This window comes from Nipponia nippon, unplaced genomic scaffold (assembly GCF_047370975.1).
Source record: "Nipponia nippon isolate SJK-2023a ecotype South Korea unplaced genomic scaffold, ASM4737097v1 scaffold_15, whole genome shotgun sequence".
In the NCBI taxonomy this organism is placed as follows: domain Eukaryota; kingdom Metazoa; phylum Chordata; class Aves; order Pelecaniformes; family Threskiornithidae; genus Nipponia; species Nipponia nippon.
In genome coordinates, this window is record NW_028262331.1 from 9,955,899 (window position 1) to 9,981,201 (window position 25,303).

At 58.6% G+C, this 25,303-nt stretch overlaps 1 protein-coding gene across 2 annotated transcripts; it reads right to left on the bottom strand.

Annotated features, from left to right (window-relative positions):
* Nucleotides 1-1,405: 1,405 nt before the first annotated feature.
* HNF1B (HNF1 homeobox B) lies at nt 1,406-24,963 on the bottom strand. Of its 2 annotated transcripts, none has more exons than XM_009469192.2 (9): nt 24,529-24,963; nt 19,081-19,280; nt 17,398-17,584; nt 16,730-16,971; nt 8,992-9,155; nt 5,875-6,007; nt 5,554-5,745; nt 4,700-4,818; nt 1,406-2,032 (listed from the first exon to the last, which is right to left on the bottom strand). In XM_009469192.2, the coding sequence occupies exons 1-9, from the start codon at nt 24,864-24,866 to the stop codon at nt 2,012-2,014; spliced, it is 1,596 nt and encodes a 531-aa protein (XP_009467467.1). In that variant the 5' UTR covers nt 24,867-24,963; the 3' UTR covers nt 1,406-2,011. The 2 variants fall into 2 exon arrangements, with proteins under 2 accessions (XP_009467467.1, XP_009467459.1); XM_009469184.2 differs by having other exon boundaries at nt 17,398-17,662.
* Nucleotides 24,964-25,303: the final 340 nt, after the last annotated feature.

Sequence of the window (25,303 nt, forward strand, 5' to 3'; positions counted from 1 at the left end):
TGCCAAACCACGGCAGATGATGGCTGGGGATTTACAGACCACGCGGCAGCAATGAGTCAGAAGAAATGGTATTTAATTATGGTATACATTAAATTAAATGTCATTCTGAATATTGATCTCCAATTCGTGGTGACTTATTCACCGTAGGGCAACTCCTATTAGTCCCAGCAAGGGTTAGGGACCCACTGCGCTAGACATTGTACAGACACAGAGCAAAAGGGCCTTTCTTGCCCAAAAGAAAGCATTCAGTGTTTTTCATTTTAGCAGTGGTCACCCGTCCACGGGCACATCTACTGCTCTCCACCTCTCTAAATCACTCTCAGCAATTGGCACACGCTGCAAAGTTTAAGAAAAATGTACACAACTGGGGAGCATTAGATCCATTTCCGAAGGGGAGCAGGTACGGAGGAGCTCGTGTCTCATGGGAGGGGAGACGATGCCGTTTACAGCTTCTGCAGCTTTGGAGGTAGGACTTGGGCACCTAAACCCCTTCAGGGCTTTGGAGGGTGCGGAGCCCGGTGTCCGCAGCGGGTACCCAGCGGGGATGTGCCCTCACCGCAGAGGTGGGCTCATTCACAAGCTGGAGATCTTGCTGCGAAGCTTTTCCTCCAGGAGCCGCTGCCAGGTGAGACAAGGCAGGCAGCCATCAGGGACCGCGGACCGGCGTGTTCACATCACAGCCCAGCACCCGTCTGTCCAGCTGCAGCTCGGAGGTGACACCGTGAGGACAAGAGCACCGTGTTTATTGATAAGGGTGGAGCCAAGAAGGCTCATCATCAACCTGCTAATGGCTGAAAATAAGCCACCTGTACTGGCCGTTTACTGGGAAGGAGACAAGGCAGTAACTGGGCACCCAGTCCCTTCCACGCCGCAAGGAGGGGAGAAAAGGGAGACAGTCTCTGAACTCCATTTGAGGAAGACCCTATCAGAATTTCTTGCAGCCTAATTCACCTCTGTAGCAGCAAATGCTACAGGCTCACCTGAAAACTGCCGATGCCGAACACTTCCCAGCAGTATGGATGTGCAACCAGGCTGCTGAGCGCTTGCCCACCCCACAACAGTCCACCTCAGAGTCCCCAAAAGCAAGAGAGCCCCTTGAGATCTCTGTAGCGGCAGTTGTCCCCACACGGATGGTCCAGGTCCTGCCGGGGCTCCGCTCAGCTCGCCCTGTGCCCTTCCTTGTCGTGGGATGTCACCGTGCAGAGGACACACGTGTGCCCATCCTCAGAGCAGAGACCGGTGCTGCCAGACCGGCGTCCTTGCATGGGCCCAGCTCTTTCCTTGTGAATTAACTCATTTAAACGAAGAAGAGAAATACAAAACCAAAACCATGCTCAGCTCTGACCTTTACCAAAAAAAAAAAAGGGGGGGGGCGGAGAAAAAGAAGAGATTTGGAAACAATATATACAGATGGGGGAATTGCACTTGATTACAGTAGTTTACATCCATTGGACAAAATTTACTTCTTTTATATAAATCTCTATGTATAGGAGCAGGGAAGGGTGAGGATGGAGCAGACTGTACCTATATTTACAGTTTAATTGGCTCAGTTCAACAGCACATGCAATTCCTCCTTCCAAACACCAAGTAACAGACCCAAGTCCCTCTCAGTCCGTCGAGTGGAGGAGTATAACTTAAATATTATCCATCTTCCCCTTCTGCCAGTCCCCAGTACAGCTTGTTCCTAGTTCCTCGGGAGAGCCAATGGCCTCTTGGAAGGCAAATACTTAAGAAAAAAAATCCCCAAGACACGTCTTGGAAATACTGCGTGGAGGGAAGGAGAGGCATGGTCCCGGGTGGGCATCCCGCGAATCCGAGCTCATCCCCGGCAGGGCGCGGAAGGGCGACGGGGAGTCTGGAGCCTCCGGCTCCGTTTTGGGTTGATGGGCTCCTCGCTGCGACGCTGGGCTTCGCTCTGGCGACTCCCCGGGCTCGGCACGCAGGTCACCGGCGGGATGTTGTGGAAAATAAGATCCCGTTGCTATGTGCAAAAGCAGCGAGGTGTGGAGCATCACCAGGCTTGCAGGGGACACTGGGGAGGGAGAGAACAGCACAGTGACCGGCAGGCAGGCAGCACCACGGGGGGCTCTCTGGGGGACATTGCAAAGCATTTGGAGGCATCACCTCCCACACCACTCTGGGACCTTGGTGGTGCCGCACCAGCCCTGCTTGGCCCCGAGCCCTCCCCAGCACCCCTGAGGGGGAGGCAGTGGGAAAATACTTTCTGAGCCAGATATTGCCACCCCCTCCCAAAAATAATAATAATTAAAAAAGGGCCTGTTTGTGCCCAGGCTGTTGCAGAGATTGTGCCACGCAGCTCAGCAGCGCTGCCAAGAGCAGCCAGGCGTGAGGAGCTTGCGCTTGGGTGGGAGTGGGGCGGGGGACCACGCTCATTGCTGTCCCCCAGCGTTGCTGTCACCTCCAGGGAAGGAGCTGAGCAGCCCCTGCCGCCGCATCAGTCCCACCGCAGCGGCCCCTTCTCCATCCCTCGGGGTGGGTCCCCCACCCGGGGTCCCCCCAGTCACCAGCGGGGTGGGGGGCCGGGAGTCGTGGGTGACCTTGTGGGCTGGAGCGCACAGCAAACATCGTAACGCGGAGATAAGGAGACGCCAGGAGCCTCCCGTGACATGTCATTAGGGACGGGCCGCGGCTATCAGGTGTTTGCTAACGTAATAAAAATGGTGGCTCGGCCTCAAGCGTTGTCAAAGGAACCGCGAGGTATTTGCCCCTTCCAGGTCTAAACAACAACATCTGATAAGCGATCTGCAGCATCGGGCTGTGAGGGAAGAGCCGGGGGGGGACCAGGGGTGTCCCTCCAGCCTCCATCCCCACCGGCAGGACCGGGAGCAGCCGGGCTCCGGCAAGGAGCGGGTTTGCAGGGTCTGGCGTGGAGGCTGCGGGGTGCAGAAGAGCTGCCAGGGAATGACAGAGGCTTTGCTTCGCATGAGGATGCCTCTCCTCTTGCAAAGAAGGGGTTGCTCAGGAGCAGCAGTGCGGCCCCCTGGGCTTGGGGTTTCGTGTCGGCTTTACAAAAATATTTGGGCATTTGAGCCATTTTGGGGCTGAGCAGCATTTACAGGGCCCCCACGCCACCTCTGTAGCACTTCATTCACCCCTTGCTAATGAAACAGGCAACCACTGAAAAAAAAAAAATCAGTGTTCAGGGATACATTTTTGCAGCTTTAGGAAAAGAGGCCCCAGGGGCTGGGAGGCTGCACTGCGGGGGACATGACCCTCGTGCCCACTCCAGCTCTGTGCCGGGGGACAGGGGTCAGATCCTGCCCCTGGTGCTTGCAGGACCAGCCCATGCTTGTTTGTCATGCACGGAGGGCTAACGGGGTGGGTGCGTGCCCCTTTGGCATTTTGCACCCATCCACAGCGGCAGCTGCTGGGGCCCGGTCCCATCTCCCCCCTCCTGAGCTGCGAGACCTCCTCCTGCTTCAATTAAAGAGCAAAAGCGTGATGGAGGGAGAAAACCGAGGGAGCCCCCATCACCCGGGGCAGTGCCGTGTCAAGGTAGGCTGACCGCAGCGCCTGGCCGGGCAGCGGGGATGACCAGGCGCTATCTCCCTGCCAGGGATATTTCCTGTGTGCCCAGGGCTCCTTTCGGCCAGCCCGGCATCAAAGGCAGCCCGTGGCGGGAGAGCACAATTAATCAGGGGGAGTTCGGGCTGAGCGCACACCAGATGGGCTGATAAAGCCGCACGGAGGAAATGGTGCTCCCGAGGAGCGCGGCCGTGCCTGACCGCCTCCCGGACCGAGATGCGCGGGCGCAGATAAATGGTCGCCCCCAGCACTACAAAGCACGGGAGCCCGACCCAAGGTGGGGGCGTTGGTGTTCATCACCCCTTCCCGGGCACCCCAAACCCCCTGGCAGCCCCTCTCCTGACTTCTCCCCTTTGCAGCCCCAGCCCCTTCCTTTGCCCCCCGCCAGGCACCCACGGGGGGGGTCTCACAGCAATCCCACACCATATTTACTCTGTGGTCATTGCAGACATTTTTTTCCTCTCCCCTGTCAAACCTCAGTAAGAAAGTTTATCTGAATGCAAGTTCAAGGCTCTCTCTTATTTATCTAGCAATCAATAAGGGCCACATATTTCCCACAGTCCCCAGAGCTGGCTTTTAGAAAGGGACTATTGTCTGAGTAAGGCCTCGCACACCTGATTTGAACCAGGATAAGTCCTGCCTTACACCTGCACCGGCACTGGGCAGATGATAAAGATTACGGGCGGGGGGAAGTCGGGGTGCATCAGAGCCTGGCTCCTCCACTCGACTCCAACCAGGGTTGATTCACCCTGAACGCAAAGGCAGCAGAGCCTGCTTGGTCCTGACCTTCTCAGCCCAGTTTGAACCCCAGTAGGATGCTCCCATGCTGATGAAGTTGTCCCAGGGATGAGTATGGCCTGGCTGGTACCACCAGGAGTTAGACAAGTCCTCATCCAGCACACCCAGACCATGACCCAAATCCCCATCATGCTTGCCATCTGCAAGCGGGTTTTTCGGTGCCCGTGAAGGGGCTGGGATGGGGTTCTCAGTGCCCTGAGGCTCGTCCTCAGCTGCCCACGCGGGTGCAGCACAGGCAACGGGACGGGGTCTCTGCTACACCCTCCTCCAGCCCCATCTCCAGGGGAGAAACAGCCCCGCTCCACCTCCGCACGCCCACCCCTGCACACCCTCAGCCACATCTGCCTGGCGTTACCTGCTTACTGGAAGACATATTGGTCAGCGTGCTGATGCTGCTGGTATCCGTCACCACCATCGCCGAGGGGAAGCGGGAGGTGTGGGAATACTGGGGAGGCTCCTGTTTGTGTGCATACACTGCGGAGAGGAGGGAGACAAACAGCCGTCATGGAAAAGCCACCCACAGCCCTCACACCGGGGCAGAGCAGCCAAGTGCTGCGTTATGGCAGGTCGCAGGGGTGCTGGGTGGGAACAAGCATCACGGAGACACGAATGAGATAAAACAGGCCACAGAAAGAAACCACCGCCTGCCTCTAAGCCACCACTTTCTCAGCTACCAGCTCGCCCAGGGAAATCACTGGGGACTGAAGGGCTGTGGCTGGACCAGACACTGGTAGCTCTGCAGAGCCCGGTGCTGGAGCAGGGATGGGGCCGGGATGATGGATGAGCACGAGGGGTGAAGCTAGATCCCTTCGGGGCACAGCGGGGAAGTGTTTGCTTTGCAGGGATTGCAATAGGCCCGGCCACCTCCTTCAGCAAAGCATGTGTTTTAGCAGTAAGAACACAGAAGGAAAAATAAAGTCCTTACAAAACACTGCTGGGGGCTGCATCCCCCCCATGGGGCAGCAGCGGAGCGGTACGGGAGATGTGGCACGGTGGATAGCACAGGGGAAGGAGAGGATGAGGTAGGATGTGGCCACCCTGCACCGCTGTGCATCCCGCTCGCAGCCCCGCGCCGGCTGGTACCCACGGGAGAGAGGCGGCAGCCAAGGGTGCGAGCTTGGGCAGGGGAGAGCAGTAAGCACAAGCTTATTTTCCATCTGAACTCATTTTCTGGGCCCTTCCCATCTCAGCTACCGCCTGGACCCTTACTGTGCGAGTTCTGCAGCTGAGTCACGGTGGCCATAAAAGGCTGCTGCGTCATATGGCTGGGCGACTGCTGCATCAGCGGCTGCTGGTGCGAACTGTGGAGCTGCTGGGAGAACTGGACCGGCTGTAGAGCTGCCAAACTGCCAGCAACACTGTTGATAACAGGTACGCTCTGCGCCTGCGAGGTGTTCAGACCTGGGAGGAGGGAGAGAGCAGAACGGGGACGTCAGCACTGGCGCAAGCGGGCAGGGCGTCCCCCTCCCCGTCGTGGGAGCGGGGGGGGTCCATGCGGGGCGCGGAGGTGAGCTCGGGGCACGCGCTTACTCTGTGCGATGGCCATGACTCCCGAGAGCGGCGTCATGATGAGGTTCTGGGACTGCTGTGGGTTGTGGTGCGACAAGCTGTGGATGTTGGTCAGGGTGCTCACCGGGGGCAGCCCGCCCCCCGAAACGGAGATCTGCCAAGGAGGAAGGCGGGACAGCCACCATCAGAGGCACAGCCAAGGGATTCAGCTGGGATACTGGGAGGAGGGGATCAGCAAAGCCCCCTCCGAGAGGCGAGCGGGCTGCAGCCTCGCTGGGGCACCTCCAGTTCAGCGCACACAGCTCCCACCGCCCCAGGGCTGCAGACCCTGGCTGGGACGCCTGAACCTCGTGTTAATAAATAGCAAAGCAGCAGCAGTGAAGGACTTTGCTGGCACTGGCTTCCAGCTCCACCGGACCACGGCACATCCCAAGCATTTGCCATTTCGTCCCTCAAGTCCAAGCTCCTGCTGTTGGGGACAGCTGAGGACTCAACATTCATTAACTTGTAACCGTCACGGTTGTAGAGGAAAGTGGGAAATATAAACTCGGGAAGTAAAAAAAAAAAAGACAGAAAGCAGGTAAAAAGGGCCTGATGGTGATGATCTTAGTCACCAGTTTTGCAGATGGGCAGCACGCTGGTGAGACAGGCCGGGTGCGCTCAGCCAGAGCCAGTTCCCAGGATTTCAGGTCAGTGTTTAGGGATCAGACACATAAAGGCACTTGAAGTGTGCTGAGAGGACCGGAGCTGGTCCCCAGGACAAACAAGGGGCTAAATGCCTTATTTCTTTAATTGCTGCACATTCTCCTAATCCCTCTCATTAGACCTCTTGCACTGAGCAACCTTGGTCCAGATTCAGAGCCATCCTTGCAGCTCTTCATGTGACGCTTCTGGACACCAGTCCCAGCACCTTGTTTATTTTGCACATGTGAGTTGAAGATAGCCTCGCTGCAATTGAAACAAATCCATCAATAAATTCCAAAGCCCAGGAGTGACTCATATTTCCTGATCCGGTATTTTCCACTTTCAAAGTCTCTTCAAGGCCAGGTTACACCACACTCGGCTGCACAAGTCAAACAGCTCACGGCGAGTGCACGCCGCTCGCCTGCAGCCTGGGCTCCTTTCATGGGGGGTTTAGACCCAAAGCACTGCACCCAAAATCACCTCTGGAGATTGCATGACTGGAAAAGACCCTGCAGCCACTGGACCCTCAGGAGAGACACTCTGGCACTACCACGACTAAGGGCAACACTGGAGCATGAAAGAGTGAACCACCAAAGCTTTCTGCAGCCTCAGTAATGCTCCTCTCTGAAAAAATCGATTGCCTTCAGATGCAGCAACTTCTTTGGCAGCTTTTAGTTTCATATAGGGTATTAAAGGCACATGTTTACTTACTAGAAACCACAGCCTACAGCATATTTTTATTAAATCGCTTGCAAGCACTAGCTAGCCCTGCTTAAAGATCAGAGATAAGCTGGCAGAGCTGCATGCTGCCGAGGACCTGAGCGGTCCCTGACGGTGCTGTGCAGTGTCCGTGCAGCGGGGATAATTCGGCAGGGCTTTTGCTGCCGCACGCCAGCGCCTACTGCACTTCAACAAGTTGCTTTTCCCAGTTTAATCCGCTGCATTTCCACGCAGCCTTCTCCCGGGCTGCCTGGCCGCTGTGAGCTCCCTCTGCCCCATCCGAGGGTCCCTCCCTGCGCTCCTGCAAACCCACCCCTCAGACATGGCCCCTGCAAAAGGAGCTGGCAGGGGTTGCTGGCAGCCTCTGCCACCGAGCTCTGCATCGCTTCGTCCTCGTGGACCCCCGCCCCGGGCACTCAGTGCCTGCTGCTGCTGCTGCCTTTATTCCTGACTCATTTTATGACTTCAAGGCTCAGGGTTATAAGGCTCAACACACCCCTGAGGAGATACGGGCACGTTCGGGGTGGAGGGAGTGTGCTGGAAGGGCTGGGGTTTTGCTCTTCAATATCCTCCCTGCTTGGCTTTGCAGGGTCAGCATCCGAACCCGAGGGGCTGCACAGAGACCCTGGCGAGCCAGCGCCAGAGCACGGCAGAAGGAAAGGCAAAATTAAACAGTGCCATAGCTGAGGGAGGGGATGCCAAGCCCCTCTGCAGCCACCCAGCTTTGCGAGGAGACGGACACAACAACCCAAGAGGGCCAACCCTCCGAAAATGGAAGTGAAAACCGAGAGAGAGCGGGCTCGGCCCCGCCGCCCAGTGCCATGTTTGACTTTTGCTTTCAGCAGGAAAAACCTCCTCCCGGAAGAGCAGCGGCGGCTCACAAACCTTTGGCAGCCTGCGCCGGGGCAGGGCTGTGCTCTCCCGTCCCATCCCACCCCGTCACCCTGCGCCTCCTCCTCGCCCCGCTCCTTCGTGCACTCCTCCAAAGGGCTTTGCACCAGCCAGGCACCCACAGAAAGGAGCAGCCTGAGCACTCGGGCATTGGAAACCCAGCCCAGCCCTGCATTTACAACCACTTTTTTGCAGTCGTCGTGCAGCTCCCGGCGTGGGGAGGCATCAGGCACCCGGCGGGGATGCCGATGTCCCATCTCTGCTGCCTGCCACCGCTGGCATTTGCAGCTCTGCCCAGCGGAGCTCTTGCAGCAGAGCCCCGAGCACATGGGGACAGGGATGGGGAGAGGCAGGAGCTCCGGGGCTGGAGCTGGCACTCCCAGGTTAGATGCCCTGGGTGATGCCCTGGGAGAAGAAGGTCCCTGCTTGCAAGGAAAGTGCTTCCCCAGCGAAACTCCAGGCTTGGGAGGGCTTAAGGAAAAAATAATGAATGAGCATTTTATCGATACCCATGTCACTGGCAGGAGAAAACAAACAGTGATCCACCCAGTGTGCATTCAATCTGCAAGGCATGCAATCAATAAAAACCCGAGCGAGGCTCTGTCAGATTTATGGGCCGCGCTCAGAAAACACGCCGTTGCCCGCCAGGGAGCGCGGGGGCCGAGCGCCGCCTTTGAGGCGGGCGGCGGGGACGGTCGCGTGCCCGCGCCGCGGCCCCAGCCCCACAATGCCCCATTGTTCAGCGCGGGCCGCGTGTGAAACCCGGGGAAAGCGTGTTTGCTTTGCCCGCTGGGCCCTCTTATCTTATCAGCACCGCCGCCACAATAGGCCAGGTGTACTCACCATTTTACCGTCGGGCGAGAGCAAACCGTGGCCCGGGTCCAAGCTGGCCGGGGAGACCTGCTGCAGGACCGCCTGGCTGGTGGTGACCATGGCACCGCCACCGTGGTGGCTGATGGTCCCTGAGGATGCCGCCTCGCCGCTCGCCGCCTGGCTGTACCGGACCCCTGCAAAACACCGCCAGGTGTTGGCATTGCCTGCGGGCACCCCAGTGAGGGTGTCCTGGCCGTGCCAACCCCCTCTGAAAGTGGCCCTGCAAAGGGAAACCCCCTCCATCCCTCCCCGGCTCCCTCGGCATGCGCAGCACGAGGATGCAAGCAGACGCACAAGCTCCTAAGTGACACCCTTGAACAATAAATGGAAGGGACAGCACCAGACAATGTGCCCCTTTCTCCAGTGCCGCTTCCCAGCTTCTCCCCAACCCCAGCTTCTGAAATTATAGCAAGAAGTTTATGGTGAGGGATGCTGAGCGCCCACCAGGGCTGCAGCCCCCACGCTGCCCGTGGGCCCCAATGCTGTGGGGCGGAAAGAGCTGCTCCCATGGGAGCCCAACCCAGGCCAACAGCCTGGACACCCATCTGCATCCTTTGTGCTTTAATTTGCACGGTTTGCACCCATCGTGGAAATGCCTGCGACGTCCCCGTGGCTCTCAGACACCGGCCTGATGGCCCTGAGCCACGGGGAGCAACTCTGCCTCCTCCAGCTCTTCCCTCCGAGAGGCTCACCCGGCTCCTCGCAGCCCCGGCCAGCCCAGCGCTGCCCAGCTGTAAACAGCGACGGGTCTCACTTTTTCCTCAGGCCCTTTTGCATCCGATTTCCCTCTCGGCTCCCTCTCGAGAAGTGTATGATTAACAGATTACTGCAGGAAGACAGAGGGACCAGACACATGCAAAGCTCCAAATCGGACCACAGCCCACTGCTGCCGAGGAGGGAAATCTGGCTCGAGCACAGGTCTTCTATATAAATATATTTAATTTGGCTAAAACGCCCTGCACTGATAACCATATGATCAGCCATGTGTCATGGAAAGGCATCTACAGATCACAAATAATTAACTGAGGAGAACCCATGGGAAACAAAAGCGTCTTTTACAAGGCTGCCTTGACAACTACGGCGAAAAGCCATTTATTACGAGGAGTGCGGCACCACGCTCGCGGCCAGGTTCACTGAACTGCCCTGGGATCGAAGCGGTGGATGGACAGACAGCCCACAGCTCTCCTGGGAAAGAAAACCACGGCGGCAAAGCCCACCCTGACAACTGAGAGCACCAAGAGCATCATTCACCTGTGACCCCTGGCCACTGCACAGGGGCACTGGGGACGGCTCCCCAAAATGACCGCCAGCCGGAGAGGTTCAGCCTGCGGAGGATGCCGGTGGCTCCTCGGCCGTCCCAGCACAGGACGGACACCCCCAACTACAAAACCCACCCAGGTAAAGAATCTTCCTTCTGGGATTTCGGGATCTCCTTCTCCCAGGTGCCCGAGGGAAAGAGCTGATGCAGGCTGGCTCGGCAAAGGATCCTCTAAGGGCTACTCTAAAAATCTCTGAATCAAGGAAAAGGAAAGGAATGATAACTGGAGTCCGAGAGCTTTCCATGAGCTCCAAAAGCATCTGCCAAAGCGCAGACAGCTACCCACATCCTCCACCAAAACCACGGCAAAGTCACTCTTTAATCGCTTTTGAATTTTCCCCATCAGCTGGTTAAACATGTCCCACAGATAGGAATCTCCCCACGATGTCTGGTTCCTGATCATTTCCCAGCAAACCCCTTTTATCCCTGATAATAAAAGAATGTCCTCTGGCAGGTGGATATTTGCCGGTCCTAGTGGACGTCCCTGCCATGAACAGGGTAAACATTACTCAACTGGGGCACTGTCACACACATTCTTCCCTGCGGTCCCAGCCTCGTGCAGAGTGTGCTTCAGCCGCTGCCGGTCTGAGATCCTGCAGCGCTGGTTAAACAATGGGAGGGGAGATAAAATAAAGCCCTTTCTTCTGAGCGTGATCTTAAAGATAGACGAGGAGCACAGGCGGCTCCTATTGGAAACAAAATCGGAGTTTCTGCTCAATCTTCCATCTCTTTCAGGTTTGGTAGAAGCTTTCAGTAAGAAAAAAAAAAAAAAAACCAAACATTTTAATCCCCAAAATCATGCTATACCCAGCTGAGGATGCTTGTAACTCATGAGCCAAGACACCTGGAGTTATGAAGTTGTCTTTAAAAACATATGAGATGTTAAAAGCTGATTTTCAAACTTTTTCCTGCAATCCCAAGGACAAGACTTTTATTGTTTGAGAAGCAATAACCAATGCCGAGATTTTCAGATAGTCTGGTGACCGAGATTTTGGGTCTCTAGGTAAAACCGCTGAAGACTCCAAGCCTTGATGCAGATTAACTCTCCCAAGGAGCGCGAGGTCGAGCTCCGGGGATGGCGCCGGCGGTGCCACCATCCGGCCCCACCGAGGGCAGGGGCTGTGCTGGCGGGGGGCTCCTGCGTCCCCAAAGCCCGTGGGCACCTGGGTCTGCCCAGAAACCGCTTGCGGGGCAGGGTAAAAGCTCTTTGGCCACGGCTACCTTGCAGCCACCAACTATCCTGGCTTGGGTTTTTCCCATTCCTAGAATGGGATGGGAATTATTGTTATTTATATGCCCTCAGGGTTGGGTTGGATTTGGGCAGGTTAGGTAATGAATACTGGAAGCTAGCACAAGGCATTATTGCTGTTGTCACTGGTATAATAAACAGAGCTCCCCAATGATGGCGGGTACCTTTCCTCCGAGCTCCCAGTTCTCAGCGAACACGGTGAGCTCCAGCCCAGCCTAGCCTAAAGCATCTACCTGGGCAACAGCCACCTTCAGGCTTTTTCCCAGGCTGCCCCCAAGTGCACACTACTCCTCCCCAGCCACCTTGCCAGCCTCCTTTTTCTTGCTTTTGGGTTCTACCTGTTACAGCAGCAGGACCCCTTTTTGCATGGTGCCGGGATGCAGCACGCTGCCATAGGGAAAGTAACCCATGCCCAGGCTTCGCCGGCCACCAGCTCCCCGGCAAACCCTCCCCGGCACACTCTGCCATCGCAGGGGGTGCCAAGCCTCAGGAGCCAGCCGTCCCCCGGCAGCACAACCACTCACCCCCACCACCGGACCCCCCACGGGATCCCGCTGGCCGGGGTGAACACACCGGGACAGCTCCAGTGGTTTGCACGGGGACATGAAGGTTTACTCCTGGAGCGAGCTGGGGGCTCTGTGATCCAAGGTTTATGAGCAGGAGCCATTGAAGCCCGACATGACTGTTCCCCCATCACTCTCCTGCGCCTCCGCAGCTGGAAGCAGCCCCCGTGCAAAGAGATTTATTCCTCCTCAGCCTCTCCCTGCAGCCGCCTGAGAGCAGAGCCTGGATAGGGATCACCAGGAATGGGCCTGGCTGCGAAGCCTGCCCTCTTCAAGGCTTTTTTTTTTTTACTGGAGCTACAGCCGTAATATAAAAGTCTGTTTATGGGACCCGGCTATTGTGCGGCCCTGATCTGCACTGCCCGTGAAATGTTTTACTGCTTTCCCATGTTTCCAGACAAGCCGCGGGGTCCGGCTCCCGGAGCCTTAACCCTGTGTTTCAGCCAAGGGGGACGGGCAGTGTGACAGCCCCCAGGGCACAGCCCGGCGGGCGGGGGATCCCGTGCACCCCCAGCTGCCTGCAGCCAGCCCCAGCACCCCCAGCTTCTCAGGGGTGCCAGACCCATTCCCCCGACCCGGCTTTTGGGGTGGGGAGAGCAACAGGGGGGGTTAGGGCAGCAATGGATAACTGTGCTGTTTTCATTGCAGGCTTGTGCCATTTTCTAGGTACACACCAGTCTTGTGTCTTTGGCAGGCAAAAGCAATGAAGCAGCTTGGTTTTCCTCTGCTTTAAGTCATATGGATACGATTAAATTGCACTTTTGTAAAAAAAACTCACTGTACTTTTAAATGAGGAGCCTCTGCCACTATCACAGGGCACATCTCGACCTCCTCCGGCAGCAGCGTCCGCTGCTTGCCCCGGCACCAGGCTGCGCTTTTGCCCGGAGCTTCGCAAACACCCTGCAAATCACCGGTGATGCCCAAGCCCAAAATGGACGTGGCCGTGCTCCACGCCTGGTCACCAATGACTCAGGTGGCGGCAGGGATTTAGCCCCGGCTCTGCCCGACCTGTGGGGATACAGCTGCTGGCGTGAACCAGGAGCCCAGCAGTGGGACAAGAAAGGCAAAGTCTAATTTTTGGGGTCACGCTGGACTCTGCAATGCCACACCTATTGACATGACAGAAGCAGCCGGGTCGGTGACGGGACCGTTTCACCCTCCCAAACACAGGTCCAGGCAGCGCTGAGGGCAGCTCTCATTTTTGGGCTGCCACTCAAATTGTCCCTAAAGTGTTAATCTTGCTAAGTTACAGAGGTGCATAGTTTATATCCATTATAAACCTGTTTATGGGGACTGGACCCTCCCATTTCGCTGCTGTCATAAAGTCCTAATTACCCCCCATAAAACCGGAAAAAGCTCCTAACAGCGCACTGTACCCACGGAGCCCCACAATGCGCCCAACAGTAAAATATTACGACCGCTGGCACCAGGACCACAATCAGAACCAGCACATACCCCAAGGAACAACGTGTAGGATCCAGGTATAAACCAAAGAACCTCTGGACCGAGGGTTTATTGATGGGCTCTTTTTTAAGAAAAAGTTAAAACATTTAAATTGCCCTTTGGGTTTAAGAAGAATCTCAGGGGTGGTACTGAGTTATTTTTATGTTTGTTATCTCCATCTACAGAGATATCTAAAAATATATATATGTACATTCATATATATATACACACATATATATATGCATACATGATCGCTCTGATATTGCTTTGCTACTCTTGTATTTGCAGAGCAGGTACTGCTGGCTGGCTGGACGCCCTGACCCCCTTTGGGTGCAGGACCCCCCGGGATGGGCTGGAGGCGATGCTGCGACCCCCGGCCGCAGGGACGGGGCTTTGCGGGGTCCGACGGGCGCCGGCCGTCCCTTTGTATGCAGGGCGGGAGGCGGGGGGCGGCTGGCGAGCGGGGTGGTGCGTCACCTAATCTCATCAATGCGCTGATTGTCTTCGGGGCTCTTGAAGATAAAAATGGCATAAGCCAGAGTCTACGGCATGGCACTGAGATAAAGCCCCTAGTGACCTTCAAATCAAACAGGGAACCAAGATCGCTGATAATACCCCATAGGAAGGGAAAAGTCCAGAGCCTGAGAGAAGCCTCCGAGATAGATAGGCTTTAAGTATTTACCTCCAAATAGTTAAAAAACTATGGCTTGAGGCTTGACAGATGGGTCCCCAAGAAGAGGCCGGGAGGATGTTTGACTTTTACAGCTCTTATCCCTGCCCGGCCGTCATTACGCCCTTTCGCAAGACCCCATTGACATCCCGAGGAGCAGGCGATCCCTCTTTGTCTGCGGGCACGGGAGAGACTTTGCAGCTGCCCCATGCCGCCAGCCCCATCGTTTCCTGCCGGGGGACGTCACGGGGGGACAGGGCCACAGAGGGGTAGGATGCAGGCAGCGTCCCAGCGCCGTCATTAAGCTGTTAAGGCATTGAGCGCTCCAGACGCCGCCGCACGCGGTGCAAGGGCAGTTCAAATCCCAGCATGGCCAGCCCTGGATGGGGTCAGCCAGGCAGCGGGGCCAGCCCCGCCAGCACTGCCCCGCTCCCCGCCGAGGCAGCAGGTCCCCAAACATCTCTTGGAGGAGGTTTAAGCAGCAATGGACCCAGCGATGTTTTGGGAGCTGCAAGCCTGCCAGACCCAGTTTGGTCCAACTGACCCCAAAGCAGTCATGGCTGAGCTCCATCCCTGCCCATCACCCCCAAACCAGCCCTAAAACCCCACCATCTCCTCCTCCTCAGCAAGACCGATAGATATGGCCACTGGCCACCAGCAAATTCCCGTGGCCGAGCCCTCCTGACCCCTCCGGAGGGGCCCTTCGCCGCCACCGCAGCCATCACTCCTGCCCTGCTCAAAAGCCCCTCCGAATGGGCTGTCATCGGCCCTATAGCCACGGCCGGCTCCTGCTGGCCACTGCTCCGACGGCAAAATAAAGGTTGGGGCTTAACGGCCCTCCAGCCCCAAGAAAAATGCCTGCGGTTACAGTAATTGCCATCCCCTAATAGAAGAAAACAAAGGCTCTCGCGGGGTGCCTGCATGCGCGCTGGCAGGATGGGGGCACATCAAAGGCAGCGGGGTTCGTTCAAAGCCCCGGCTTAATTGTCAATTAAGCATGCACGGGGGGGACAACGCCATGACAACGTGGGGCTGCATGCTGGTGGGGTATTGTAAAGCCCGCCGGCCGACACTGAAAACAGCTGATTTTGCTGACAATGTGCTTGTAGGGCACCTTGTAAGCAATCAGTCGGTGACAGGAGGGCAAACGTCTTCCCTGTCCCCGCCATTGTGCGGGGCATTCCTGGGGCAGGGTCACATTTTGGTCACCGCCGTCCGGCCCTACAGGAAGAGCGGTACCCGGGAGTGGGTCGGATGCTGCCTGTCCCTCCCACAGCCGGGAGCTGGGTTGGATGCTGCGCACTCACCCGGGGCTGGTGCATCCCCTGGGTACCACCACGGGTGCTGCCCTCACTTCCTAATGCCCGAGGACCAGTGTCCAGCCACGGACTGGCACCGTCCCCAGCTCTCAGCCTCCTCTCCCCAGGCACCTTGCCCTTCCCGCAGGGACTCTCCCCCACACAGGTTTCTTTTAATTTGCCTTTGTAACGAGCTGGGTGTGTGTAACGAGGCAGGCAGGGTCATTTCCAAGAGGCGGCTGGTTTTAGCCTCCCCGGCCAGGCTGTGCCGGTGCCGTGGCCGAGGGGGGACATGGGGCAGTTGGGGCGCAGCCCCTGCCCTGACGCCCCCACTGCCGAGCGCCTGCCGGGGGCTGGCACGTTGGCTGCAGAGGGCAGGTAGGGGGACAATGGGGATTGTTCTCCCAACAATGCCTCTCGCCCCACGCCGCGCCGCCCTGATTAGCCTCCTCGGGCGTGCAGCCCCCTCCCCGGCAGCATTATCTCCTGCTTAAATCCCCTGGGAGTTTTCGGCGGGTCTGCTCTGCCCAGACAGCTCCTCGCTATGCACAACGGGGCCAGACCGAGGTGTGGAGAGGTGGAGGCTGGGGTGAGCTCTGCACCCCCCGAGCAGCTTTCTTCATCCACCTCCCTCTGCTCTGGCACGGGGATGGTGCAGCACCATGCACCCAGCCTGGGCCAACTCCAGCCCTGCAGCGAGGCCAGGACACGCTGCCACGTCTTCCTACGGGCTTTGCAGCATCGCCTGTGCACCTCGCCTCCCTGAAACCAGTGCTCACCCGTGGGCTGCATCCCAAGGCCCCAGCATTGATACATCAGGCGCAGAGCAGCCCGCCTCCCCGCCCTGCCGGGCACAGCCTTCCCCTGCCCAGCCCAGCCCGCACGGGGACTCCGGTGAATTAAACCAACCAAGCAAACGCTGATTTATCCTCAGCAGGACAGAAATCCAGCCCCTGCCACGTGGCTCGCCTGGCCATAACACCGCTTGCTCCTCTCCACACCACCGCCATCCCTCGAAGCTGCAGCAGGGACCAGGGCGACCGTCTTCCCCCCAAGGCTAGCCATTCATAGCCCCAAGGGCTCGGCACCTCTTTCCCCAGCAGAAACGGGAGCCAGCACTGCAATTGCCCCAATGTCACTGCCCAAGCACCCTCGGCAAGGGCTTACCTGGCATTTTGCTGGGAGGTGAGGCACTGGGCTGGTTGTGATGGGGGGAGCCGTGGGACAGCAGCAGGTTCATGCTGTGCGGGGGCTGGCCCGAGCTGTAGGCGTCCATGGCCAGCTTCTGGCGGAAAGCCTCCTCCTTCCGCCGGTTGGCAAACCAGTTGTAGACGCGGACCTCCGTCACTAGGTTGGAGCCGAGCCCGTGCGCCTTGGAAGGAGACACCCCTCGCTGCAGACACTCGGCCCTGCGTGTGGATGGGGACACATTGGAATAAGGGTGCTGCTGGGGGGGCCTCCGCCAGCACCGCCAGGCAGGGGGCCTCGGGAGGACGTACGAATTTGGGGGCATTTAAGCCCTTCCTACAAGCTCACCTGCTCTTCCCCCCTACATCCATGCCATAAAAGCCATCCCCCCTCCATCTAACATTGCTGTAACTGCAGCATCCATGCAGCATCCCTGCGGCATCCCAGCCCTGGCACGGAGCTTGCTCAGCCCCGGACATCACCCAGATAGGGAAAATGAGGCAAAAAGAGGCCAGGCTGCTCAGCAAAGCCATGCCATGAGCCAGCAGCTGGGGCTGCGAGCCGGGAGCCCGGCATCGCGTGGGGCTTTCAGAAGAAAGGCTGCAGGGCGGGCGAGGAGGCGGCGGGCGGCGCGGGGCAGCCTTTACCTGTTGCACTCCTCCACCAGAGCCTCGCGCTCCTCCTTGCTGGGGTTCTTTTGGCGGTCGTAGGCTTGGTACAAGATTTGCTGGGAGGCCGGCCCCCACTTGAACCGATTGCGGCGCATCTTCTTGCTGGGGGTTTCAGAGCAGGTGTCATCGAGCTGGGCAGCCCCCTGGTTCTGCTGATTGAACTCTGGAAAGAGAAACAGCAGCTGATCCTGACTGCTTTTGTCTGTCATATTTCCACAACCCTGGACTGTCTGGTTGAACTCTGAAAGAGAAAGGAGCAGACGTGAGCTGGCCTATAGCCGCTGCTCGGAGTCACCGTCCCGCGCGGAGGTGGCCACCCCGTGTCCCCTCCCGCAGCACCCCAAACCCACGGCCCCAGCACGCTTTGGAGCAAGCCAAGCGCTCCCTGCCACCCACCCCAGGGAAGGGGCCAGCCTTGCATGCTGGCGGAGGAGTTATTACCATCCCTCCAGGACGGGTGTTTAATGGGGAGGCATGCTCAGGGCATGCATATTCATGGATTAGGTCTCTGCCAGCGTGCACTTGTTTTGGGAGGATTTTTGCAAGCTAGGAGCCAGGCAGGATGACTGCAAAGCCCCCCGAAAGGGTGCCCCTCTCTGCTCGCCCAGAGCTCCCCTCCGGCTCCCGCTCCCGTCCCAGGGCAGTGGCACGCCAGCCCCGTGCCCGGGGCGGGCAGGCACCAGAGGTGACCTTCCCCGGCGGCCCGCCTCAGACCCGGCACTTGTCACCGCGGCAGTAAAGGGAGATTAATGGGAGGGTTTTATTATTCTCAGTTTTGCAGGGGAATTCTCCCTCTTTTTATAATGGCTTTTCCCCCTGTGACGAGGGGGGAAGCGCAGGGCAAGGCTGGAGCAGGCTCTGTTTGCTCTAACGTCTCAAGGTGTGTTTCAAAGCGATGGTATTTGGTGCTAAACCCTTTTCTGCACTTCCCATCTGCTGGATATTGCATCCTTCAGGAGGAGGGAGGCAGAGCCCTTTTAAGGGGGGTGTCAGTGCCCCAACCTGCACCTCGGCCGAAAACGGGGCTGCTTCGAGCGATATGGGACTGACCCGTGAGCAGGGGTCGGTGGGAGAGGTGCACAAAAGCAATAGTCTGTGCACTTGGTCAAAATCATCCGCATTTTAAATGGCATGGACTGCCTGAGACCATGCTACAGATAGGAGCAAGGTACAGTTTTTCGTTTTCTCTCTCTACTTTTTTTTGCAAGTAGTTGCAGAAAATGAGCAATCTCAAGAAACAGAGAGGAAAAGGGGGCAGAGGTGGGAAAGGCATCTAATTGTGTGTAATTATTAATTGCTTTCCCACCTCTAACAAATATAAATAAGCAGAAACTCAGCTGTCTGGATGGGCTTGAAGGAACTCGCAGTGTTACTGTGACCAAGAGGGGCTCTCGCCCAGTTTTCCTGTGCCTTAAATTCATTTTGCATGTAAAAATACTTTGAGGAAGATACTAGGCAGCCTGGGGCCAGGGGCAAAGCCAGGGATGATCCCCGGGCAGCCACAGCGGGCGCTGGTGGGGGCTCTGCCAGGGAAGAGGGCAGGGGGCTGCTCCCCGCTCGGCTCCGGACGTGCCGGGTACCCGCAGGCAGGACCGGGACGCAGGGACCCCCTCTCCCCCCTGCCAGCCCCGAAGGGCGAGCGCTGGCGCGGGTACTTACGCCGGAGGATCTCCCGCTGCTTGCGGACGTACCACGTGTAGAGGGCGGCTCTCTTCTGCGTCTTCATGGGGGTGCCCTTGTTGAGGTGCTGGGAGAGGTGCGACTGGTTGAGGCCGGTGACGTCCACCACCTCCCGCTGCGGGATGTTGTGCTGCTGCATGTACCCCTTGATCATCTTCGCCGCCCGCCACGGGTCCTCGCTGGAGGGGAGGGAAACGACGGGTTAATCTCTCCTGGCGGGGGAAAAGTGCCTGGTATTTGCTTCTTCCCATGATGGAAACCCATTATTATTATTATTCTGAAACCTGTTTCAGAGGGACACAAGATCCCTTGAGCGTATGTCCTTCCCCGACTGCCATCCCAGCCCCCCAAAACAGCCCCGTCCTGCCCCAGGGAGGCAGCGGCTGGCGGGACAGAGGCTCGCGGGGTGCCAGGGCCACCCTGGGGATGCCCACCAGGCTGTTCACCCAGGGAAGGAGAAGTAAAGAGGGTCCCGGTGTCCTGACGGGGCACGTCGAGGTCCCATTAATGCTGGTAAAGCACCTTCAGATCCTTCAAGGAGAAATGCAGCTCATCCATTAACTGCTGGTTTCTGTTCACTGCAATTTCTCCCTTTGATGATATGCACACACAATGGGATGCACAAACACACACAGACGCATGGATATGGGAAGTCCATATGGATATTTCTCTGAAGAAAGAGAAACCTGTAATTTGGAGGTGCCGGGGATGCTTTTCCTGCCCCTGCTCCCGGTGCGGTACCCGCACTGTGCCCCATGCCCCCGGGCTTGCTGCTGGCTGGCGGGGACCCCCGCACGGCCACCGAACACCACTCGCCACGCTTGCCGCTTCACCTTCTCCCTTCCATTCCCGCAGGGGTAATTACCTAAAAATCTCAATATTCATTTAAAAGAGACCCTATTTCCACCTCCCGCAACAGCGAAGCGTACACATGGGCCATATGCAAAAGGCTGAGACGCAGAAGGTCAAACCAGGCACACAAACCCAGGCAAGTCCCCGAATGGAAAACCAAAACCACCACCCCCAATAATTTTAAGTCATTTTTGAATATTTTTAAACACTTGAATTTGGATCCTGCAAGCTCCACATGTAAAATGACTCTTTCCTAAATCCGCATTATTTCGCTGTCCTTGGGGTAGCTGACACCAATCTAGGGAATAAACGAAATTACAGCCAAAAATCAAAATGCCGTCTGCGTTCTTTAGCTCTACCGAAAGCGCAACGCGGGGGCAGAGGAACAGGCCAAGACACCTTCGCTGTGTTCAAGACCCCTGGATTTACGCTGCGCTACAGGAGGACGCTGGACTAAAAGGAAGTGCTTTAACGCTGAAAAATCGGTGTGGAGCCCAAACCTGGTCACAGTCATGCACTCAAATAATGCGGTACTCTAACGCTGCGCTTGGAATAACCATCCGACTGCTTTCCCAATTCATTACTTATTTTGGATCCTTCAACTTGTCAAAGGGAAAAAACAAACCCCAGAAGTAGATTTCTTACTTTTTGTCCTGAATGCAGTGTGAAAACAAAGCTGGTTGGATCCAAAGCAAAAGTCCCCGACCAGGGCCGCTGACGGCGGCGGGGGCTTTGTCAGACCCCGGGAAGGAGGGCACGGAGCCTTCCTAAAGATGTCGTCCCTGTGCCCAATCCTGCATCCTCCGGGCAGGGGAACCCCGCCGTGTATATGGTGTCCTCTATATGGCGATGGTCGCACGGCACTGCAGACCTGAAGAGCTGTATACATGCACGGGCACACGGACACACTGACTCCGGTTTTCCCAACAGCCCGAACCCCGGACTGGCGTAAGCACAGTGCAAAGAGAAAAAGCCCAAAAATCCCCAAAACGCATGGCAGCGTGCGGCCGGGCCATCGGCTCAGCAGCCCCCGCAGCAAGCGTGGGTGCCGACAGCAAGCAGGGGCACTTCTCTGCCGGTCGGCATCAGGAGCCGGCGGGGACGGCCGCGGCACACGGGGTTTTGGGGCTCTCAGGTCTTCGTGCTACCCCAGGAGAAGGCGGGAGCCAACAAGAAGGATGTGAAGAAAATGTCCTTCCACCGCACCTCTCCTCCGCATGCTCCTTCCCGGCGAAGCAGGGCAAAGCCCGCCAGCCGCCGTGCCTCTCGCCGTGACCAAGCCGAGGGGCTCACACGGACTTTTGTCACGAGCGGTTCATCTCACCTAACTGATCCTACTAATTACTGATTAATAATAAATTAATGGAACAGAGCTCATTATCATTTCTAATAGCAATTTGGTTCACAACTGAGCCAAGGGCATCGTTTTCCCAGAGTTAAATCGTGAGCCCGGGCAACAGACCACACTTTAAAAATGTCAAACAAGTGACTCGGGGGTTACAGATGTGATTTCTGAATTTAGATAAAATTTGGCAGCATTTCGGCTGGAAAAAATATGTGAGAATTAGGAAAAAACTCCCTGAGTTTCCCTCCTTTTTATTATTTTAAGAAAGGCTTCACCTTGATATTTCCAGCACGTTTCACACTTACACTTTCAAAACAATTACTCGGCTCTTAATTTCTGAGCAGTGATTTTTCTTTACAAATCAACTTGACCGTATTCAAAAGGGTTAAACAACCTGAAACCAAACCCAAACATTTTGTTTCATGTTAAACAAAATGTTTGGACTTGACCCAAAATGAAACCTTTGAGTGTTTGTTTGGGCTTTTTTTTTTTTCTCTTTTTTGGTTAACCTAAAAAGCCAGAGAGGAAAACCTTTTGATTCAACACAAGCGCATTTTTTTGGTTCTGTCACCAAAATGAAAAAAAACCCCAACATTAATTGTCCAATCTTCACCAGGACTTTACATGCAAAAAATAAAAAACAAAAAAACCAACCAGCCCAGGAGTGCTTTGTGATACTGGAAAAAACATTTTATAGCCTTGGCTCCGCAGTCCTCCACCGAAATCAAGGAAAGGTGGGTTTTTCCGTGCACAAAATTAACCATGGTGAAGCCTGGCCACCAACGCAGACCGAGAAAGAGGCATTTCCCACCCCAGCCTCACACGCGGGCAAGGGGCAAAGCCTGTCCCTTCCCCGGGGATTCCCAGAGCCCTTCACCCCCTTTGTCAGCCTTGAAAACAGGTAAATGCACTCCACATCCTCGGAGAAACATGCCAAGAATTTATACAGATGGATTATAAACCCTGCTCCCTACAGAAATGATCTATCTAATCTGCATCTCCCTGTGCACACAGGGAATCGGTGCGGGGAGGTGTGCTGCGCCCGCCGCTCCCCACGCTTTTCGGAGCGGCTTTGGGGCATCTCCGGCCGGGTCCCCGAGGGCGAGTGGCTTTCCCGCGGTTCCCATGCCCATGGGATCTGGGTGCTCCTGGGATATATTATTTGCCCAAGCGGGGTCTGGGCAAGCCCCGGCGGGTGGGACGGGGCAGGGAGGGAGCCACGGGGCGTCTCGCCCCGGAGCCAGGCTCTGTGAGAAACCGCGGTGCCAGCGTCGGGGCCAGCCTGCCCGCGGTGCGGCACTCTCTCCTCTCCCACCCGCGCCAGCTGAAGCCCTTTGGGCGCCATGAATGGGCCCAAGGGAAAGCGTCGCTTGCCGAGGGGCCGCGGCCAGGGCGAACCGCTTGGGACCACGGCACCGCGACGGGCAACTCCTGCCCGAGACCGCGCTGCGGGTGGGCAGCCAAGCCCACGCCACGGTCCCTAAAAGAGCCGCAGGGCTGAGCACCCCCAGGGACGTGGGAACAGCCCAAGACCGAGGCAGGGGAGCAGGAGCAGAGAGGGTTTAGCCCCCATGCGTGGCTGCAATAAATGGTTCCCAACTCCCCTACCTGGCTCCCTCTCCAAGTACAAAGGCCTCTCTTAGAGCAAACACGAGCTCTTTGCAAAGGCTCCTCAGGGACATGTGCCTGCTCTTGTTTGCACCAAAGGCAAACTTTGCACAGAAACACCTGTGGGAGCGCAGCCATCCCGGGGCAGAGCCTTCTCTGCACCCCCGCTGCCACCCCCAGGGACGGAGGCAGCCAGCAAGAGGGGGGACTGGGGACGGGCAGGAGCACCCAGAGGTGCAGGGCACGGTGCTACGCAGCAGGGGTGAGAACCCAGTGGAAAAGACCCGCAATGATTTCTCCCTCGCACGGAGCCTCTTTAGCACCCTGCGTGTCCCAGCTGAGCCCCTTGGCAGGCACGGGTGTCGCCGCCCAGCCCTGTCCCCAAAAGGCACCCTGTGCCCTGCCGGTACTGGGGCAGGCCTGGAGCCCAGCGCTGCGCAAACCGTACCTACTGTGGCAGTGTCCCCGTCCCCTGCCGGGCCCTGGCACGCCGCTGCCGAGGCACCGGGGCTGTTAGGGGGCAAGAGCCGGGGCTGACCCCGGGCTCTGTGGGCTGGCAGAGGGTACAGGCATGCACAGAGGGGCTGAGCCCGGCGGGCAGGATCAGTACCGCACTCAGGGTGCCGCTGGGGCATGGAGACAGGTACGAAAACCGCAGTGCAAGGCGGGGGGGGGACACACAGAGGTGCCCCCGCTGCAGGCAGGGACGGCCCCGAGGGGCTCCCCACCCGCTTACCCCGGCCCCGGCTGCGCTGGCCGAGGAGCCGCCATCGCCCCGGCGCCCCCGGCTGCGGGAAAAGCGGCGGCTGCGCCCGCCCCTGCCCCGGGCTCCGGAGGGAGCCGATGCCGCCCGCGCCCCGACGGGCCCGGAGCCGGCGGTGCCCGCTGAGCCCGGGGCTGCTCCGCCGCGCCCCGACGGCGGCCCCGCTGCCCGCGGCACGGCACGGCCGGGACCGGCACGGCTCGGCTCGGCTGGGGACCCGGAGCCGCATCGCCGGGACGGGCGGGAGCCCGGCCCGCCGCCTTTGGGGGTTTCCTCCTTCCCCCTCCCCGGGCGGTTTATAACCTCGGCAATGAATAACCCGCCGCTCCGCTCGCCCTAATCGCGGCCCTTTGTGTATCTTTATGTTGATGATTTATAGAAATAAATTAATAACACCCCGGGCTCCACGTGCTGCAGTTTATGTTTTATCTCCCGGCGCGGAGGGAGGGCGGAGGGACGGAGCCGGCGGCCGGTCCGAGCCTCCACGGCCCCGGCGCCCCCGGCCCCGCCGCGACGGGCGGGCTGGCAGCACCCGACGGGGCGGGAGGACGCGGCCGGCGGGCTCCGGCCTGCCCTGCCCCGGCCCTGGCCCTCTCCCTGCCCGCTCTCCTCCGCAGCGGGCTCCCGGCCCGTCCGGCTCCCCGCCGGGACCGCGGCACAGCCCCGCCGGGCCAGGGCGCACCGGGACCCGGCAGCGGGACTAACCACGGGGCGGGCAGGGAGCACCGGGACCCGCCACCGGGCAGGGAGCACCGGGACCCGCCACCGGGCAGGGCGCTTGGGGCCGGAGCCGTCGGAGCGAGCGCCCGCGGAGCGCACCCCGTCCCGGTCCCGGTCCCGTCCCGGTCCCCGCCGGTACCTGATCATCCTGTCCACCTCGGCCCGCTGCTCCACGGCCTCCTCCGTGTCGAGCGCCTGCAGCTCACGGTAGATCTGCGGCGTGTCGAAGTCGTCGCCGTCCTCCGAGCCCTCGTCGCCGGAGAGCTTGCCCTTGCCGTGCCCGTTGGCCAGCGGCGGGAAGACGGCCTTGCCGTCGGGCGGCCCGCCGGGGGAGAGCGGCAGGCTCTCCAGCTTGACGCCGAAACCGGCGGCGGGCACCATGTCCTCCAGGGCGCGGATCAGCCCTTCCTTGGTGGCTCCGGAGCTGAGCAGGGCACCCAGGAGCTCCCGTTGCAGGGCGCTCAGCTGGGACACCATCCTCCCGGGCGCCGGCGGCGCGCCCCGCCGCTCGCCCCGCGCCTCCCGCCCTCCCTCCGGCCGCCTGCCGCTCCGCCCCGGCCGGCGGGCTGCTGCGGGGCGCGGGCCGCCCTCTACCAAGCCATGACCGCCACCATTAGGCAATATACACCTTATGCAAATCAGCGCCGGGCAGGCCTCTCCTCCGGCCGCCGCCCCGGCCCGGCCCGGCCCTTATCGGTCGCAATGGGACGGACTTTGCCCGCGGCCGCCGGGAGGCCCCGGAGGAGCGGCGGGGACGGCGGCCCCGAGCGCTGGAGCCCCGGTTTGCCGTCGGGGGGGAGCAGGGTGGGGGAGGCTCCGGTTGCTCAGCCGCACCCCGGGGATGGGGACGCGCTCTCCCCGCCGGCGTCCCCCGCAGCGCCCGGACGCCAGGGCACCCCTCTGCCCGCACCCCC

What these genes read in the sequence shown, in the direction of transcription:
- HNF1B (XM_009469184.2), bottom strand. Translation starts at nt 24,866, where the DNA reads ATGGTGTCCCAGCTGAGCGCCCTGCAACGGGAGCTCCTGGGTGCCCTG. An exon ending in GAGGTGGACAGGATGATCAG is followed by an intron (nt 19,281 to 24,528) that starts GTACCGGCGGGG and finishes CCTCCCCTCCAG; the next exon opens with CGAGGACCCGTGGCGGGCGG. An exon ending in ATATGTCTTCCAGTAAGCAG is followed by an intron (nt 2,033 to 4,699) that starts GTAACGCCAGGC and finishes CTCCCTCCCCAG; the next exon opens with TGTCCCCTGCAAGCCTGGTG.